Genomic DNA, 19,404 nt, shown 5'->3' on the forward strand with positions numbered 1-19,404 from the left:
AAGCTGGGGGGTGTTAGAGATAACTGTGGACCTTCAGAAAGGCACGTTGTACTGAGAATACACATTGTGGTCCCAAGGGAGCCTCAGTGTGGGCTGCAGAGGGTGACAGCTGGGTAGTATGGCTGGTGGACACGGGTGGCTCTGGGTCACACCTGAGTCTGCCTGTCACGGACTGGTCCTGGCAAAGCAGCACTGAGGATGGGTGAAGGCAGGCAGCTCTCTGCCCGCGCTCAAGCAGGTCGCTGTGGCTAGAGCAGGCTCCAGCCGCGTGTGTATCTGCTAATAGTCGTCTCGGTGCTGGGCGCTCCTGAGATGGGGAAGCTATTAGGGGATATCTAGGGAGTTTAGGAATAGCGAGGCATCGGTGCAGAACTCAGGGAGCTGCCGGAGCGTGAGGGAGCATCACGGGCTCCCCGGGACATTTGGGGGTGTGGGAGGGGGAAATGGGCGCAGGAAGAACGGGCTGTTGGGGCTGTGGTGTTGACTCTTGCTGTGCTGGTGCAAAGCCGGGTTAACTCCATTAATCGGAGTGATGCCCAGATGTGTGTGAGGCAAATCAGCCTTCCACCCTGGTCCTTACGAAGCTGGGCAGAAAAATACCTGACTGAGCCAGCAAACGAGCTGGCTGTCCCCGGGGTGCAGCCCCCAGGCAGGGCTGCCTGTTCCCTCTGCACCGGCTCGGGCAGCAAGAAATCGCTTTTATCCTTTTCCTTTAAACTCAGCTCGCTGACACTGGGTCTTTCCCTTGCCGGGGGGGTGGGAAGGGCTGTGCCCTGGGAAATGCAGCGATCCGAAGAGAAGGGAGAGAGTTTGTGCCGTGTTATCGGAAGCAGCAGGAGAAGCAGTCACGTCGGGAGCAGCGGCACGGCTCCCGTTAGCCAGCCCTCGAGCCGCTGATCGCACCAGCGGGCGAGCGCGGCTCCGCGGGCGCGGAGGTGAAGCGCGGTCCGGCCGCAGCCCGAGCTCTGCGCCGCTCCCCGCCGGCACCGCGCGGTGCCTCTGCGCTGCCGCACTCCGGCACCGGCCGGGGCTCCGCCGCTCCCGCCGCTCCCCACGGCCGCGGCCGGGCCCGCCGCAGGGCCGCCGAGCGCCCACCCGGCCACAGGCCGCGCCGGGGCCGCCGAGTCGCCACCGAGTCGCCGCCGACCGCCGTCATGCCAGCCGCCGCCGCTCCACTCCTGCCGCCGGTGCTCCAACTTGGCGGGTGAGCCCTCCTCGACACGCAGGTAAGGACCCGCGTACAGCTCTCGGGTGGGGGCACCCCCGCTGACACCCGGGTGGTCGGCGTTCCCGGGGGGTCCGGGAGCTCGTCCCCGGCGTCCCCAGGCTGCTCCAGTGGGATGGTAGCAGGTCCCCAGGGAAAAGCAGCCCCGCGCCGAGCTCGAGTTGGCCCCAGAGGGGTCAGAAAATACGCTGGGGAATGGAAAGATGAAAGGCTACAACCTGGAGAAACCAGGACAAATTACCTCGTCAGAGGCTCTGGGGTGGCCAAAATGTAAGGATTTCCACCAAAGTTTTGGAGGCCGGATATGTCGGAACAATTGCCATGACACCTTGGACTCAACCTGCCTTCGGGACTCCGTCCCCGGGTGGCAGCTCAGCCGCCGGCTGAAGTTTGGGGGTGGTTTTCCTTCTGCTGAGAAGCCTCAGCAGCCGGCTGGAGCCACGCCACTGCCAGCCACCCCTGGGATGCAGCTGGGCAGGGGGACAGTCCGGGGACCTCGGCAGAGATGGCTATTGATGGTGCCGTGACTTGTGCCAACAAAACGACTACCCTAAGCAGCACGATCTCCTTATAGCTCTGCAGATGCCCTCCCATTTTGTGTCTGGGGGGAAAAGCCACTCGTTCAGGAGTTTCAGTGGGAAGCACTTTCCTTCTCTGCCCAGTGCCTGTTTATAATTCCTTCTCCGAAGCTGCTGCGGGTTTCACAAAAACCATGCTGCTCTCTCAAATCCCATTTAACTGGGCTGCTTGTTTTGCTTCTGAAAAAGATAAATTCCCTTTTCATTAGCTTGGGATCTGCCACCAGTAAAAACCTTTTTCCCAGAGGGAAGGTAGTGCTGTATAAATACCAGAGATAACCAGAGGAGTGGGGTCTGAGCCTGCCTGCCACACACAAGGGAAAAAAATACCTTTGGTCTCTGGGGGATAGTTGCTGGTTACTTTGTAGATTGTCAGGAGAAGAAATTATCCAAGCCAGAATGCAGTGACTGCATTTCTCTGGCAAAAGTTTCTTGTGTCATAAAAACGGCTGGCAGAGCTAAAGCTTTGGGGAGCTGAATCCACTTCACTTCATCTCCCTGAACCACCGTCAGAGGCAGGTAATAAACACCATTATTAAAGAATGAGTAATTTGCCGCAGCTCCAGCATGGTGAATTTGTTCAGCAGATCCCTGCTTTTGCATGGTACCCAACTCCTTCCTGCCCTCAGCCAAGCCTGCAGACATCACCATCACTTGCAGAGAGGTGACCAAGCACTTGGCAAAAATTTGGCCATTAAAATCCCCCTCTACCACTTACAAGCTCCCTGGAGCAAGCCCCAAAGAGGCCAATCCTGCCTGGCCCAGGAGCTTATGGCAGAGCAGTCTGTGGGCCCCTGGCATGGGCATGGGCACTTCAGGGCCATTTTGGTTTGTCTGCTCCCCTCACAGCCCCTCTGCACGTGTTGGGATGTACTCACAGGTTTCCACGACCATCTTTGACTTCAACAGGTAGCCCAAAGCTCTGCCCTTTCTGCCCCAAATTTTTCCTGCTGAATTTCTAAAGCCGTGGATCTGAGCCTGCAACTGGCAGGTACTACTTGCAGGAGCTGCAACTCTATTGCAGCATTCTGGGTGGTAATTTCAGGCAAGGTCTTCAGACAGAATTTCTCTATTTGTAGAATTGGAGATGGGCAAATGATTGACTTTTCTGAGTGAAGGGCCAAGCCACAGCATTAGAGAAGAAAAAATGGATCCATTATAGCTTTCCTTCAAATTGTCTTTCTGTTGTTGTTTCTCTGTCGAGTGAAAAAGGCAGAAAACCAAACCAAACACCTTGCTCAGCCTGGAAAGGAAGGCTGCAATGATCCCCAATGGTTTTTGGGTGCATCACTTAAACCAGCTTCCTTTTGGAGTAAAACACAACAGGTATCTTTTGAAAACTGGAGTTGGTCTCAGGATTGGTCCCCAAGCTATATGTCTGGAACCTCAACAGTTGGTGTGAAAAATTGGCCCAAGGCACATCAGGGATTCTGACAGCCACACTGGTTCTGCTCCTGAGCTGGGCAGCAAATCCCTGCAAATCTCTCCTGCTCTCCATGACTTCCATGGTGGCAGGGAAGGACAAGAAGGTGATGCTAAGTCTTATCCCCATACAGCAGGGTGCTGGGAGGGAAACCCCATGTGCAGAATGTCCTCACTCAGCCCACACAGGACCAGTGGTGCAGCTCACCCAGTGCAGAGCTGCCTCTTTCAACACACTATGAATCTGGACGGGTGCAAGGAGCAACCTGAGCCCTGTCCTAGGGAGGTGGTAACATGGGCTGGGAAGAGAAATGGGCCAGGAAGAAAGGGAAAGCATCCATATAGCAAATGAAGGAGTAGCCCAGAGGGACCCTCAGCAAGGCAACTTGACAAGGTTATGGAAAAGAAAATATGACTTTGTTTTGCAACAGCTCTTTCCATACTATATGGAAAGTATATATGGAAGAAAATTTAGCACAATCCTCTGCGTGATCGTGGAGTCTGATACTGTGGGATGGACAAGGCATGAGAAACAGGTGGGGGCAGCTGCTGCCTTTCCTCTCACCACATTCCTGGTGACAGAATAAACCAGTGTGAACTGTCCCTCCTTAAATTCAGAGCGCACATTTCCACTTGAGTATTCTTTGGCAATATGGAATTTTGGAATATGGAAGAGACTCTCAACATCTGATTTGGATTGCACCTTTTGACCCAAGTAATAATTTAACACCTTGAAGTTTGTCTGGGTCTGCAGATGTTGGCCAAATGGGAAGACAGCAATCCACTTATTTGCTGGACCAGGAAATCAGCTTACTGCTGATAAATACACAACGGTTTTGGAAACCTAGGGTTTGGAAAAGTAAGCTAGAAAGGTGTCATGTCAACGGCATAAGTTAATTTTTAAAGAGAGAGGAGATCATTGGCAAATGAATTAAACATTCAAACTACAGAAGAGCCTTGTGAATCCCCAGGAGAATCAGGACACGATAAGCAAGGTGGAAATAGCCCTGAGCTGAAGGCAGGGAGATGTGGATAAAATAAACAGGGCAGTGGGGAAAGGAGGGTGCCGACAGGCACTAGCCTTCAGGGTGGCAATGAATCATTTGAGTACGAATATGTTCTAAACAGAGACAAATGAGCAATCCTTAACAGACGCTTTACATTGCCAGCTTCAATTGATAAGAGGGGGATTTTCAGGGAGATGTGAGGATGGAGTTAGGTGCTGTGGCTAAGCTGCTCTATCAGCAAGACACAGCTGTGAAGGGGAGGATATCTTTCTGTCCCCCCGACAACTGCTGCCAACTTGAGCACTACATCTCTGTCCCCATTTTGGTCTCAGATGGTGCAAGTCTCTCATCTGGAAGAAAGCCAGATCACATCTGCCTGACCACTTCTGTGCTGGGTGACAGGACATTGCAAGGAGAGCATCCCTGGGGAGCAGACCTGCACATGGCCCTGGGGCAGGCTGGGCTGTAGGGCCAAGGGGAGCAGGGCCGGTCCTGGAGGGGAGCATGAGGCACAGGTCTGCTCCAGCATAGAGTATTGCTGCTCTCAGAGTGGTCTGTGGGGAGGATGGAGCTCAGGGTCCCATGGTAACAGCAGCTATGAATGGTCTGTGGGACTACTTGGGCAGGAGAGAAGCCTTGAAGTAGAGATTATAGGACTGGAGAAAAGGATATGGGTGAAAATGCCTGCTTGGAGCATAGCATCGAGTCATTTAGGATAACCACTGTGTTCAGTTCAGTACTGGGTATAAATAGTGACAGAGAAAACCTGACGTGAAATTGAGGACTGTAGCCATTAGCAGAGGAAAATCAGCCATGAGCAAAATTACAATCTGCCAGCAAGAGCTTCTGTGCATCTTCCAGCAGAAGAATGTCTTGATAATAAACACATCTTGGGGGACCTCTGTGAGCAGTCCAGTGGGATGCTTATTGTCCCTTTGGGCACTCTGAGCGAGGAGCCTGACCTTGAGCGAGAGACTGGGCTGCCTCTGTGCAGGAAGCCTTGGAGCCCAGGTGTGAGTAAGTTTGCCTCTCAGTGGCTCTGTATGCATGGATGTTTCTAAGTTTTTTTTTCTTACATTGAGGGCAGGATGCCAATGCCCCTCTTTCCAGAGGGTGGCCTTAGGGCATTTCCTTAGAGTGGTTTTGAGCTGAGGAAGAGGAGGTTGAAGCCCAGGCCCTGTCTGAGTTCATGTTTCTCCAGGACAGTGATTGAGATGCTGTAGTAGGCAGGGGAATTAGCCTCCCCTGACCCTGTACTGGTATTTTTTGGCTGAGATGAGCAGTGAGAGCCCAACAGCCTCCAAAGCTGTCTTCACTGCTGATGCCTCAAAGGGCTGGAGATGCTGACAGTCCCAGCAACCTCCACACCTGGAGTCATTACGCTGACCTCCACTGCCTCTCGGCAACCCTGTTGGGTCCCCATCCAGGAAAGTGAAGAAGCTTCTGTTGAGAGCTATCCGTCAGCTTTGTTTGGTATCTTTTGCCCCTTTAAAGCTCCTCACTGGGGCTTATTGTTGAGGGCACTGCAGGGCTGCTGGTTGTTTGGGTGCAAACCCATCAGGTCTGAGGCTGAGAGGAGTGTCCCAGTGTTGCTGCTGGAGCTACCATGGATGTTGCCCATCCATGATCCTGTCCTGGCCCGCGTCCCTGGCCCAATGCTGTTGGCCAGGTCACCCACTCTGCTCTGCCTCAGCTGGGCACCCCATGGCCACTCTGCTGTCCTCCAGCTCCGGGGCAGCTCCAGGAGCAGCCCCCCTACACTGCCCCCTCTCCTCCCTGATGCCACGTACACAGGACAGCCTGCAGAAACTTCTGACAGCCACCTTATTTACTTGTTTGCATCTCCTGCTTTAAAAAACGGGATGCTGAGAGAGCCCAAACCTGCTAATTATACACCTAGCCACCCACAACACCATGTGCTTTATTTCCATCACCATCCATGCTTCCTCCTTCCCGCATCGCCAGCTCGATGAGCCTTTCCTGTATCTCCCATGCCTGAGGGGCACGGCGGGGTGCATCCCGGCAAGCTCGGAGAGCACAGACTCCGGGCCAGCGCCGTGCCCACACTAGAGGAGTCAAAGCTAGCCATGGGGTGCTGGGGCGCCGTAGCCGTCCCCAGCGATTTGGGCACAGAGGCGTAGGGTCCAGGCTTTGCCTGCAGGCGCCGTCCCGGCCCCAAGGTGCTGCGTGTGCCGGGGCAGGGGGGTCGGGAGCGGCCGGGGCTGTGCGGGCGGTGCTGGGCTGTGCGGGGCTGTGCGGGGCGGTGCGGGGCTGTGCGGGGCGGTGCGGGGCTGTGCGGAGCGGTGCGGGGCTGTGCGGAGCGGTGCGGGGCTGTGCGGAGCGGTGCGGGGCTGTGCGGAGCTGTGCGGGGCTGTGCGGGGCTGTGCGGGCGGTGCGGGCGGTGCGGGGCTGTGCGGAGCTGTGCGGGGCTGTGCGAGGCGGTGCGGGCGGTGTGGGGCTGTGCGGGGCTGTGCGGGGCGGTGTGGGCGGTGTGGGGCTGTGCGGAGCTGTGCGGGGCTGTGCGGGGCTGTGCGGGGCGGTGCGGGGTTATGCGGGGCGGTGCGGGGCGGTGCGGGCGGTGTGGGGCTGTGCGGGGCTGTGCGGAGCGGTGCGGAGCTGTGCGGGGCTGTGCGGGGCTGTGCGGGGTTATGCGGGGCTGTGCGGGGCGGTGCGGGGCTGTGCGGGGCTGTGCGGAGCTGTGCGGGCGGTGCGGGCTGTGCGGAGCTGTGCGGGGCTGTGCGGAGCGGTGCGGGGCTGTGCGGGGCGGTGCGGGGCTGTGCGGAGCTGTGCGGGGCGGTGCGGGCGGTGCGGGGCTGTGCGGGGCTGTGCGGGGCTGTGCGGGGCTGTGCGGGGCTGTGCGGGCGGCTCGGCAGGCGCTGCGCGGAGCGCCGGGGACACCTGGCGGCCGCCTGGCGAGCGCCGGGAGCGGCCGGGGCAGGGGGCGAGAGGAGCCCGGCCGGGAATGGGAGACACGGCAGACACAACGCCCTGCCGGCTCTGCACAACCTGCGGGCAAGCACTCCCGGTGTGAAGCTGGATGTTATGGGGGTGCCTGTTTGGAGGCGGTGGAGTTTCCGCTGCTCCCCTGCTGATGTGATGCGCAGCTGATGTGTGTCCAGCTTGTTGGCACCGGAGCTGGGTGGATCCCAAGCCCTGTAAAGACCCTGGAATGGCTCTTCCAAAACCAGCCCAGCTCTTCCCTGCCGGCCCCAGGGATGGATTTGCTGCTCCTTACCATTAGGACACCACCTTAGTTCTGAGCATAGGTGGGTCAGAACACTGTCGCAGAGAAACATTTTTATCAGAGACAATAAAGACTCTATTTCCACCTGGAAATTGCCCAATTTTACTTGTGGTCTTTGAAAAGCAGCCCATTGCATCCCAATTCTCAGAGCAATTTAGTCTCTGTTGGAACCAGGAGCCCTTTGGTACTGGCTTTCCATCTGTCAGGAGATCAGAATAAGCATTTTATTCACTCCTTTCCAGTTCTATCAAACCAGCTGCATCAAAGGTGTGAATCAGATTTTCTACATCACAAATGCCTCAGCTATACTTCCTCTAATCCAAGTCCACAGGCTTTGTGTCACCTTCTTCCTTCCCTCCTGGTCCTCACCAACTCTTTCCCCTCCAGCAGCTTCACAGTCCTTTTCTTCTCCATGTCGGTGGCCAGGGTTCAGCTCTCTGTCTGGCTCAGATGTCACTTTGCTTCTCCTGTCCCATGCATCTTGCCCACTGCTGTCCCTACTGTGCTCTTTTATTTCTCTGTGCACCATCTCTGCCAGCCCCACTGAGACTGTCATGTCTCACCACCCTCCTCTCCTGCCCCACACTGAGAGTTGCCTCACCTCTGCCCTTTCCAACCACCAGGCCACCTCACCTGGTGCTCCTGCCAAAGGAACCTTTCCCAGGACTGGTGAAGGCTTTGTTATGCCCTGGGGATGAACAGCCCCTCAGTCTGCATGCTGGTGCTGTGCCCGAGACAGAAGCAGTGGTGTGGAGATGACACCCATGGGAGAGCTTGAGTGTTGGCCGGAGCAAAGCTGCTTTCTGCAGTCATGTCTGTGGGGCTGATGGAAGCACTTCCTTCTAGCCATGAGTTGTGGTTCACCCTACGGGGCTCAGGGCTGAGACATGCCAGGTATCCGTGCTGCTTGGTCCACTCCTGCCAGACACATCCACAAGCTTTGACAGCCCTTCCTTCACCCCCCATATTCCCTCTCCAAAATGACAACTGCCCTTTGCTTGCCAGCAGCCTTTGTGAGCTGGTTTTCTTTTGTGCAGAATCACAAGCTTGGATGTCCAGAGGTGGAGGTACTGTGTCCTGACAAGACTTGAGCCTCTGTTTAGAAGATCCAAAGCACCTCCTGAGAGCTTCTAGGAAGGTCTGGGCTCAGGGACAAGTGCTAGACAAATCTCCTATGCTTTTCTCTTTCATCAGGACTGGGTCCACATCTGTCCAGGGACTATGGCAGCTGTACTTGGCCGTGATGCTGCTTAACATCAGCTGGATCAGGAACAGGCATTCACACTGTCGCCTGCCCTCAGACCAGCCAGGGCGTGGTAGTGCAGCAGGACACCACTACCTGAGGGCACAAACCTGCCCCGGTGCTGCCCTGAAGGGGAAAGCCTACAGCCAGAGTGGGCTAACCTTCTCACTCAGGAGTCTGGGGACCTGCATTACAGTCACAACCTGCTAATGAGCCCGGGAAGCAAGGCAGAGTGTTGCTTGACAGGGCAATTAAATGATGATTGATTCCTGGAACAGCTACTTAATTCATCATTAACTGGCTTATCATAGCCGGCATCTGTGCCAAAGGTCCCTCTGAAAACTGCCTCAGGGGATGTGGTGTGGAGGTGAGATCTGTGAAACACAAAGCTAAACTTGCTGCCTCTTTATTTTCATGCCTTATTTTGGCTCCTTTTACCGTGTACTTGCCTTGAGAAGCTGAGAGCACACAACGCAGCCGTGCATTTCCCACTCTGCTGGGGACTGCTGCAACGGGGCTGGGGAGCGTGGGGGGTCCTGCTCAGCCAGATGGTTCCAGGAGCAGCCGTGCACGGGGGAGGCAGTCCAGTAGGGAGCCAGCAGCTGTCAGATAGCAGCAGAGCTGCAGCAATGGTTCAGCTCAACCTGGGCACCGAAGTCTGCCCCCTCCCAGGTGTGCCTTCCCTCTGGGCTTACGTTGTGCATGTATGCATGTATGTGTGCATCATCCCTGTACACCTAGCAGCACATTGTGTGTGCATCCTCCCTGTGCATCTCACAGCATCTCACCACCATTACCTGCTGCCAGTACTACCCAGACTAGCCCCATGGGGTTCATGGATGTGCATGCTATCCGGTCTTGCTGATAATCCGGACAGAGAATGACCACTCTGAAAATTTTGTCTTTTACTGCTTTCTTGTTTTCATCTTCTGACTTCATTTCTCTTTCCCCAAGCTTGGTTATTAACAAGCTTTCTTTATCACCAGGGTTACTTTATTACTAGGCTTTCTTTTTTAAGTCCCTGTGTGGCTAAATTCACTGTAGAATCCAGATAACCCAAATGGGGTTTGGGGACAACTGTAGGGCTGATCTGACTCTCTCCTGCATGCAGAGCATGCAGGGCTGGTCCTCGCCCTCTCTGCCACTCCCTCTCTAATGTCATCTCCAGAGGCTTGATGGCCCCTGTCTCCACCTGCAAACCCAGACCATTTTGTACATGGTCTCTATGCAATCTGCTGATCTTGGTGACTAAGGAGTGGAAAGCATCTTTAATCCCTCTGGTACTGGGACTCTTCACATCAGTTATTGGAGAGGAAGGTTTCAGCCTGGCTGCTTTCCAGCAGGGCTGAGCACACCGCTGTAAGCAGGTTGTGACACTGCCCCTCGTTGTCCCCTCTCCACTGCTGACAAATTCCAGGACTGGACACTAAGGCTGCAGTTGGTGGCTCCTTTGCTTATTTACCAGAAGCACAGTGAGATTTTCTTCTGCACTTTCCCCCTCATCCCTGCAGATCTGTTAGTGCCACATCCTGCTCTCAGGGAGAGCATCAGCCCCAGCTCCCAAGAGTGGAAGGCAGCAAGGAAAAGAGAGTTTAGTACAGGTAAATATTTTACAATTCCAGAGGGTACAAGACTAGCACAGACTAAATCCTTCTATCTATAGCCCTGCCCTGTCTATGCTTTGTGCAGCAGCTCCAAGATCCTGGCTCTGCTCTAAGGACAGCTCCAGGACAGTTTGAGGACTAGAGAGGTTTCCCTGCTTCCCTGGGATGAAGCCTCACCCCTGCCCAACCCACATTCACAGACTTCTCCATATTTCAGCGTTTTTTTCTGTGATTTCTTTTGCTGCCCATACTGTTGCTTTTCCAAGGTATGTTCACCCAAGGGTGTTTGCTACCGGCAAGCCCTCCCTGCCTTTCCCCCTCAGCCCAGGTCAGTGAGCCATCTCCTACCAGCCAGCCCCTTTAGCATCCTTTGGGACTCAGCAGAGCCCACGTCCAGCAGCAGTCCAGCTGCATAGATGCACTCTTCACACACTGGTTCCCTGGCACCTCCCAAACTGCCTTTTAGGTTTCCAATTCCTCTCAGTTCCTTTCCCTTCTTTTCCCCTCCCACGCTCTGTTTCCCAGCACTTACTGCTGGGAATGTATGGCTTTTCTGTGCAGCTCTGCTCCTTCTCCAACCTGTTGCTGAAGACCCAAAGTAAGAAGCACAGCAACTTCCACACATGCAGCACCTGCTGCCCAGTGGCCAGCAGCCTACCTGCAGTTCATCTGCTGGTGTTTCTCAACACATTTGGAACTGACTCCCTTCAGCAGTTCCCAGCAAGATCCCATTCCTTCCTATCCAAGCTTGCTGCCAGAGTCATTTCTTGAGATGAGGCATGGATGCTGTACCAAAACTGTCAACTTTCTCTCACTAGCATCAGGCTTCTACTTCTGCTTCAGCTGCTGTTCTCAAATGACACTTAGTTACTGGTCTCTCCATACTCTTTTGTTAAAAAGTAAGATATTTTATTAGAAATCTAGTTGGCATGTTAAGGTAAGCAAGGAGAGCTGGGATGAAGCTTTGGCTTCTCTGTGTCTGTGTGGGAAATAAGACCATCTTTGCTACAAATATACATCTCCATTAAATATTTTGAAAATATGTAATGGCCATCTGCAGCACAAGCCATTACAGGCTTTATTAGTAAGGTGGGAGACTGTAAAAGGCAGGGAATGGTTTCGGGAAGGGAGAATTGCAGGGTATTCACCAAAATGCACAGAGTTTTAGCACCACGAGAGGGCTTTTGAACAGTTCCATTTTCCTGAGCATATTTCCAAAATGTGATGACCACTGCCAGGACAAAGCCAATTTAGGCTCATTTAAAACCATGTAAGGCTCCCAAACCTGCATGGTGTGGCAGAGTTTGGCCAAGGAAACAGGACCACTTGGGCTTTTCACTCTCTAAAGTCTTAATTTTTATTTTTATTTCCTTCTTGAGATTTAACTCCAAGGCAATGTGCTGTCTATCAGAAAATGTAGTGCACCTCAAGGATTCTTGTAGCAGGAGGAAGCATGACCCTGCTGCATAGCATCCTGCAGAGGAGTTGGTGACAGAGGTGTCTAAGGAGGACAGGAACATTTGGGGTTGCAAGGCAATAAGGTGGCATGGTCTGGAAGCTGGGGAAATGCTAGAGAGACTGTAAAATCCAGGGCTCAGGTAGCGAAGAGGACAAAGTAATTGTTTCTCTCTCCTGGGGAACGTTGATATTTCACTGTACTTTTTCTTTGTGCCAAAGTGGGTTGGGAAGCCAAAATAGCAAATGCTCCTCTGAAGAAAAGGGGTGGAAATATTTCATCTCAGAAATTTTCATGGGGAAAAAAGAAAAAATAAGAGCAGCACAAGGTTTCAGCACTCTGAAGCGGAGGAAGAGAGAGGGAGGTGAATTTCCCTGAGGAAGAAACCCATGTTGACATTTTTAGCTGAGGATCCCATTTGGACTCAGCATTTTCTGAAGCTGGTGGCCCAGAGCCAAGGCTGTCCGGCTGCCACTGTACCCAGGGGTGGAGCTGGTTTAAACAGTGCTTTGATGTGATGGATCGTTTACTTAAAATTTCATCATTTCAAAGTGGACCGAATCCCAAAGAGCCTCCTCTTTAATCTCCACATCTTTCCATTACTCCTCACAGCTGGCTAAGCATCCAACACTCCCACCCCAGCCTAAACACCACCTCCATGTCCTCACAGCAGCCCCCTGGCTTTCCTTGGTAGCTCACTGCACTTGCCCCAGCCCCAGCTCAGCCTTGGATGAGTTCTAAACAACTTCCCATTCACCTGAAATCCAGTTAGGTGTGTGTGTGTAATGTCCAGAGGGATATAATTCACCGTGCAACCCTCTACTTTGGGAAGTCAGGGAGGCCTCTCTAGTGATTGTCAGTCTCTTATCTACCTCTGTGGTATCTGTTAGACTTTGTCACAGCACACGTTATGAACCAGCAGAAAAGATGCAGTTGGTCCTTTCCTGTCAAGCTGCACATGGCCAACTCAAGATGCATTATAGATACAGCAAGTCCTCATCTTAATCCAGCCTGAATCAGATAACCTTGATGCAGGGCTGCATCCTTATCTTGCTACCAGCTGGGGAGATAGCATTCAAGTTGGGCAGAGGTGGGGAGGGGTCTTGTTTTCTCCAGTATTGCCAAACATTTCTGCTTCCTCTAGCCTCATCTCGACACTGGCTCTGCATGGGTGAGAGGCTTTTCTGCTCCCTTGTCTTCCTGAAATAACAGCCTACTCCCTCCCACCTCCTCTGCTCCTGCAGGATCTCACCACCACCACCATCACCGGCAGCATGGAAAGTGTGCGTGAGCTCCAAAACCCACTCTTGGCCAAATCCAATGGACACCTTCGCAGCAGCTATTCTTACCACCAGCATCACAGCCAGGACTACTCCAGTCATCGCTGCCAAGGGAAACTGTATTCCTACATATTCCAAAACACTGGTGGTGCCAGGACTCACCAGCTGCTGGATGCGAGTTCCCTGCAGCTGGCTGTTGAAGCTTTGTATGGCCCCAGTTTCATCCTCGTGAAGGATGAGACTGCTCTCAAGGCCAAGGACAGCAAGATGGAAAGCTGTGAGACCACTTTTACAGAAAACAAAGAGGCTCCATCCGAAGCTCCTGAAGGCCATGAGGCACAAGGGTCCTGCTTGGTAGAGAGTGACGTCCGCATCCAAACTGTGTCCTATGAGGTGGAGGAAGAGGAACTCCAGGAGTATGAGGTGAGCTTGGACAGGTGGGATGACACTAAAGTCCTGTGGTCATTCTTTCTGGACATTGGCTCAAATGCCTGATAATTTATTCTGCCTTCTTTACTAGAACTCCCCCCCCCCAAATCCTACCATCTCCTGCCCCACCAACCTCCCTGTGCACCCAGTATTTCTTCTTCCTCCTTATAATTTCTGCTCCTTTTTTTTCGCCGACCTCAGAAGGAGGTCAGCTTCCCTAAGAGCAGCCTGACTGCCTGCTGCTGAGAGCAAAAGGGAGGTGGGTCTCTGCAGGACCCTTGGGAAATGGGGATGCTTTGACAAGGGCAGCCTGCTGCTGCTGTGGCACTCGAGCTAAAGAGAAAAAGCAATTCTTGCATAACAGCAGAATTCCCATGCCTGATCCAGCAGCTGAGAGAAATCTTCATACATATAAAGACAGGATGAATCCTGTACAGGAAGAATGAGAGCTGACAAAGCAGCCTCATTGCTGCGCTGTGCCCCACTATGGCTTGAACAGGGTCCCACGGCTGGGAACATCATCCAGGACCCTGAAAGGTGGGAGGGTGTCCCCAGAGCTCACTAGAGCTGATGCTTGATGACCCAGATGCTTTTAGTGTTAGTGATGTGGCCTGTTCAGGTGGCAGCAGGGATGTCTCCACCTCTGCATGCCTTCCCCACCCAGACATATCACCTGCAGGGTGGTCTGAGGCTGGCCAAGCAGTGCCCAAAAGCAAGAGAGTTCACCACAGCCACTGAGCAATGACACGCTAAGGGGACAGGGCATGCTGCCCCTGAAATATAGGCTTCATTACAAATGCTTTCCCTCACTTTCTAAATTAGTTTAGCAGGATATTGATCTCCTAGTCTCTAATGGGGATAAGTCAGTTCGTTTAAGTTTGTTTAAGCTGACAAACAGTCAGTTCTGCCAAAGCTGAAGATATTTCAGTTTAAGACTCTCTCTAATGCAGGGAAATCCCAGACCCCCAGCAAGTGAGCTCAGCATTTGCTCTGGCAGGGAGCCGAGAATCCATTCCACTCTTGAATTTGCTGAGCTACATTGTTCCTCATCAAACCATGCTGAAGAGTCTAAACTATTTTTGAAATTTACTCCTTGAATTTGCCAGTGGGAATTGTGTGAGAATATGTGACGGGACCAGGAGAGAGTGGGAGCTGGGGGGCGAGGTGCTGAGATGCAGCCTGCAGAGCGGCACGGGGAGGTGGGCATGTGCTGAATCCATCTGGTTTTTGCAGAGCGACTCCTCCAGCGACAGTGAAAGCGAGGATCATTTCCTGATGCTTCCCCCCCGAGACCACCTGGGCTTGGCCCTTTTCTCCATGCTGTGTTGCTTCTGGCCCCTGGGAATTGCTGCCTTCTACTTCTCCCAGGGGGTAAGGAATCCCTTTGCTTGCCTGCATGCGCCAAGTGCTAGAGCAAGAGCCCTGAAAGCCACAGCAGCCCTGGAGATGACCGGCACCTTTCTGAATCTATGGCTCATCTCTGTGCCATGGCTGTAACTCTGAGGGCTGAGACAAACAGACGGATGCTCCTGGATGTCTCTATAATTGTTGTGTTGCAAGCCCTCCAGTTCTGATGTGGGTTACTGGAGATCAGGCTTTTCCTTTGGGTTTTTTGTCTGTTACTTAGGGAACAGGGGCTCCTCTTGGTCCCTTGCTCACCTTCTCACCCTCCAGCCAGGTTCAGGAAAAGGTATTTTCCCACCTGTCTTCCCATTCTCCAGTAATGTGAAGGTTCTACACCATGACCCAGACTGAGGCAGCTCATACCACCAGAGCCAGGCTGCTCTGAAGGCTGGACACAAAGGGGAGGCTGGTTTCCATATTTCACTACAGCTCCTCTCTTGAATTTTTTCTCACCTGTGGGAGCCAATGCCAGGCTGGCAGAGACTGGAGAGGGCGATGGCCCTCAGGCTGCAGCAGCTCAGAGGAGCTGCTGCTTCCTGGAGGGCTTAGCCGAGAGCCTGGGCTCACTTACAGTGCTGTTGACCCAGAATAATTCATGCAGAGCCAGGGGATTTACTCCACATTTGCATAGATGCTGCTGTACCAAGAATAGATGGGGGGAGCATTAAGAAGTTAAATCAAGAGGATAGAAACAGAAATGGAAAAATATACTACATGAGTGCCTGGCACAAAGCTTGTGAAAGGTGGGGGAAGCATTAATTGATTAGGACCCCAAGGAGTAGTTGATTTCACATTTTTCCACGTAGTGTAAGGTAGCACAGCACATTCTCCACATAATGACATATGTGGGGCAATTTATATCTATTTGCTATAACTACCCCCTTTGTTTACTCACTGAGGCAAGGACCATGTCTTTATTTGGTGTCTTTGCACAGTGGGTGTACTGATGCCCACCTGGCAACATGAGTTCAAGCAGTAGGTAATAACAAGAGCATTTTGAAATAAGCCCTGAGCAGTCAGAGAAGCTGGAAGTTGCCATCCTTCTCCAGAGAGATGGGGGTCTGTCTCCACTGCTAATTTCATCAGCCCTTCAACAGCAAATAAGCTTCAACTGAAAACCCCATGCAAGAAAAATCAGGTGGCAGCACAGTCAGCTGCCTGAGCCCAGGCAGTACCCATTACATTTTTGTATAGGGTGCACTGGTATCTGGTCAGTAACCCACAGCCATCACCCCACGCACTGAAGTCTTACAAGGTCCAGCCACCCACTCACAGCTTTGGCTGAGTGCCCAGATGGGTGCTTTCAGACAAATGGCTGAAGCCCATGCTTCCCTTGGAGGTAAAATCCACAGGGAAATGTGTACAGGTGGCACTGCTGTTCTGAGTGACTGACAGACACCTTGCTGTCTGTTCCCAGCCTCCATGGGATGCAGTGGCCAGACAAGAAGCACTGACTAAGTTATGAAACAACTGCATGCTGGTTAAAAGGCCAGGTGGTACAGCTGTGACCAACAAGCGTTTCTTCTCCTTCCAGACCAGCAAGGCTGTCTCCAAAGGAGATTTTCATCTGGCCAGTTCAGCTTCCCGCCGAGCTCTCTTCCTTGCCGCGCTCTCCATAACCATTGGCACAGGAGTGTACATCGGGGTGGTGGTAGCACTGATTGCTTATCTCTCGAAAGGGGGCCACGTGTAGCTGCCACCTGCATGTCACTGCCATCCCTGGCCGCTGACCCCTCTGAGACTGAGCTTTCCTGCGGAGCACGGAGCATCAGTGCCTGCCAGGGCTGCTTGCACAGCAGGACCCTGGCACGGATGTCCTATGTCCTGTGGAGGTTCTTTCCCCTTTCAGACAAACAGTTGACCCCTGTTCTCCCTGAGGCTGTGGGGTGCAACCATCTAACAACTGAGCACCAGCCTGGCTGCTGGGATGAGGAGGAGCACATTTGCCTGGTGGAAGATGTGCAGGAGAGAAACTGCATGCTGCTGCTGGGCTGGTGAGACCACCCCTGATTTGGGGCTACAGCTTCCCTTCTCAGCCCCACAGTTGGGAGATCTGTTGCTTGCCCAGGCTTGGCTCATGAAGGGCACACACAGGGAGAAGAGGGGATATGGTACCAGGGAATGACCACTGCTTCTTCTGGGAGGCCAGAGTCCTGGTGGGGTCTCCAGACTCCTGTGTCGGGGACAAAATTCTCACTTCAGTGCCATGAGGTGGCCTGACCCCTCAACTGCAGTGAAGTAGGACAGAGCATGGACAAGACCAAGGGGCATGCTCTCTGCATCCCTCTGCAGACAGACACCTGATTCACAAGAGAGCATCCCAGTTGCTGGTCTATCCCAAATCAGAAACAAGGAGGAAGGCAGGCCGGTGGCTGCACACCATTTCTCCCACTGTTGATGCAAGCTGGTAAATACAGCAGGGGTTCCTCTGTGTTAATAGTGACTGCCATGATGGTCCCAAGTCAGAGCCCTCATATGGTTGCTGTCCCAGAGTGCTGGGCCCTCAAAACATTTGTAATGGAAATCTCTACCTAAGAAGTGATGGTGGGGGTGGGGGGGTGGGGGGGGGCAGGCGGTAGCCTGAAGGATTCCACTCCTGGCACTAGGTCAGGGCCCTGCACACAAAGAGGGATGGAAAGAAAAGGCTGACACAATCTGCAGAGTCTGGGGTGGGAGTGCCCTTTGGGAGAGGACAAGATCCAGAGAAGGAAGAGACATGGAAGCAGCCCGAGACATGGGGTGACCTCAACACACTCCTTCCCATGCCTTGGAGAGGGGAATCTCCATCCATCCAAAAGCTTCTGCTGGCAAGGAAATACTAAGCATCCCCCCATACATCTTACTTTTGTTTATTTGTATATTGTCAGCAACACATTAAATGCTTCAGAGGTGGGTATGAAGGCAATGGTTGCCCCAAGGGGCTGGCATTAAGAAGCTATGCCTCACACCCCACTCTCCAGCATCCACCTTTGACCATCCCTCCTCTCCCCGGCTCTCCTGTTGCCTCTTTCCCCCATATGCAGGAGACTGCAGGCAGACTGAGCGTTTCCTCACCCCCTTCCCAGAGTTTCTGGGCAGGCTGCAGCCAGCTTTGCAAGAGATGCAGCATGTTCCTCCAGCTGGGTGCCATTCAAATGTACATTTCATCCTAAAGAAGCATGTTAATGTCTGCGATTGCCGTTGTACTTGAGCCATAAAAGAGAGAAGTGCATCAGAGACCTGTTCAGAAGCTAGTCTGAAAGTTCCCATTGTTTTTTAACATGGAAGAGCTAATAAAAAAAGCAGGAGAAAAGACTCTTTATAAGAACTTGGAGCTGGCTAACAAAGAGGTGAGCTTCACAAGAGTGCTGCTCTCACTTAAACCTCGAAGTGTTTATGCTGTTCCTGAAAGAAGTTATAATCTAGCTGATGTCTGGGTATCTTGAAGGGAGATGTATTTCAGTGTAGGTCACAGTGGGCAACTACTGCTGAGAGTAGGATAGTGGTGTAGTCTTTTTTTGCCCTGTGTAAATGGACAAGAATTAGGGAGAGAGAGAGACTGGTGTGTGTGTGCATCTGTATGTAGTAGAAGCATAAAATAAAATGTGCTTGAAGAGGGGCAGGAGAATACAAATATCAGGAGGGAGTAAGCAGATCTTTCTTCTGATGGTAGACAGAGAAGCAGAATTTGCAGAGAAGGGCTTGCATGTCCAAAAGAGATGAGGTGGCCTAGAGAGGAGTAATAAGGGGCACACTCACCCAGCACCCATGTGATGGTTTTCATTTCCCTCTCCTGCATGTGCTCAGCCTTCCTGGATGTCCATCCCTCCAAGTAACCAAGCAGGAGCATTATTTCTGTGGGTGCATTTGCAGCAGGGATGACCAGCTCCACCACCCCCCAGCTCAGTGCTATCCCAGCTAAAGCCCTCCTCATCTCTCCCCTTCAAGTATCTCCAGCTGGGGGCAGGGGTGGGGAGGGGGGGGTGTGATACCTGCTGATTCTGGTCCAGACAAAATTATCTGGGCTGCTAGACCAGAATCTTCAATAAGATACTGCTTTTGCTTCTGAATTCATAATCCTTCCAGATGGTTTCCTCCTGGGTCTTCCATGGGTGGGGGGTCCAGCAGTCCTCAGCTCACTCCCTGTGGGCATTCCATACCTCTGAATCCCAAACTGCTTTTTTGTCTTTTTTAATTGGAGGTGCATGGGGAAGGACCAAGCTAAAGGCCAACAGAATTAAAGTGTTTTCTGCTAATAGCCTGAATCTTTGATGAACTTGTCAAAGGAGGGGAGAAGGGCCTATACCAGAAGATCCCTAAGGGAGGCATTATGCAAATGGAGAAATTAGTTGGAAACAGCCTGAAGGGAAATGTGGAAATTGAAATCTGAGGAAGAGCATGATCACTGCTGAATAACTTATTGTAGATTTACAGTGTCTGCTGTAGCTCCCTAAGCAGAAGGGACAGAAGCAAAAAGACAAGAAGACACAGCAGTCAGGGAAGGCTCAAGCTCCAGAAATTTGACTGAGCTTA

At 52.8% G+C, this 19,404-nt stretch overlaps 1 protein-coding gene across 2 annotated transcripts; it reads left to right on the top strand.

Moving 5' to 3' along the window:
* Nucleotides 1–416: 416 nt before the first annotated feature.
* Nucleotides 417–19,129, top strand: SYNDIG1L (synapse differentiation inducing 1 like). Of its 2 annotated transcripts, XR_014852546.1 has the most exons (5): nt 417–1,226; nt 13,024–13,482; nt 14,722–14,859; nt 16,427–18,732; nt 18,779–19,129. XR_014852546.1 is itself a non-coding variant. In XM_085061792.1 (4 exons), the coding sequence occupies exons 2-4, from the start codon at nt 13,054–13,056 to the stop codon at nt 16,583–16,585; spliced, it is 726 nt and encodes a 241-aa protein (XP_084917918.1). In that variant the 5' UTR covers nt 417–1,226; nt 13,024–13,053; the 3' UTR covers nt 16,586–19,129. The 2 variants fall into 2 exon arrangements, 1 of the variants encoding a protein (XP_084917918.1); XM_085061792.1 differs by having other exon boundaries at nt 16,427–19,129.
* Nucleotides 19,130–19,404: the final 275 nt, after the last annotated feature.

Source organism: Lichenostomus cassidix, chromosome 5, assembly GCF_008360975.1.
Source record: "Lichenostomus cassidix isolate B80296 chromosome 5, HeHo_3.0, whole genome shotgun sequence".
In the NCBI taxonomy this organism is placed as follows: Eukaryota; Metazoa; Chordata; class Aves; order Passeriformes; family Meliphagidae; genus Lichenostomus; species Lichenostomus cassidix.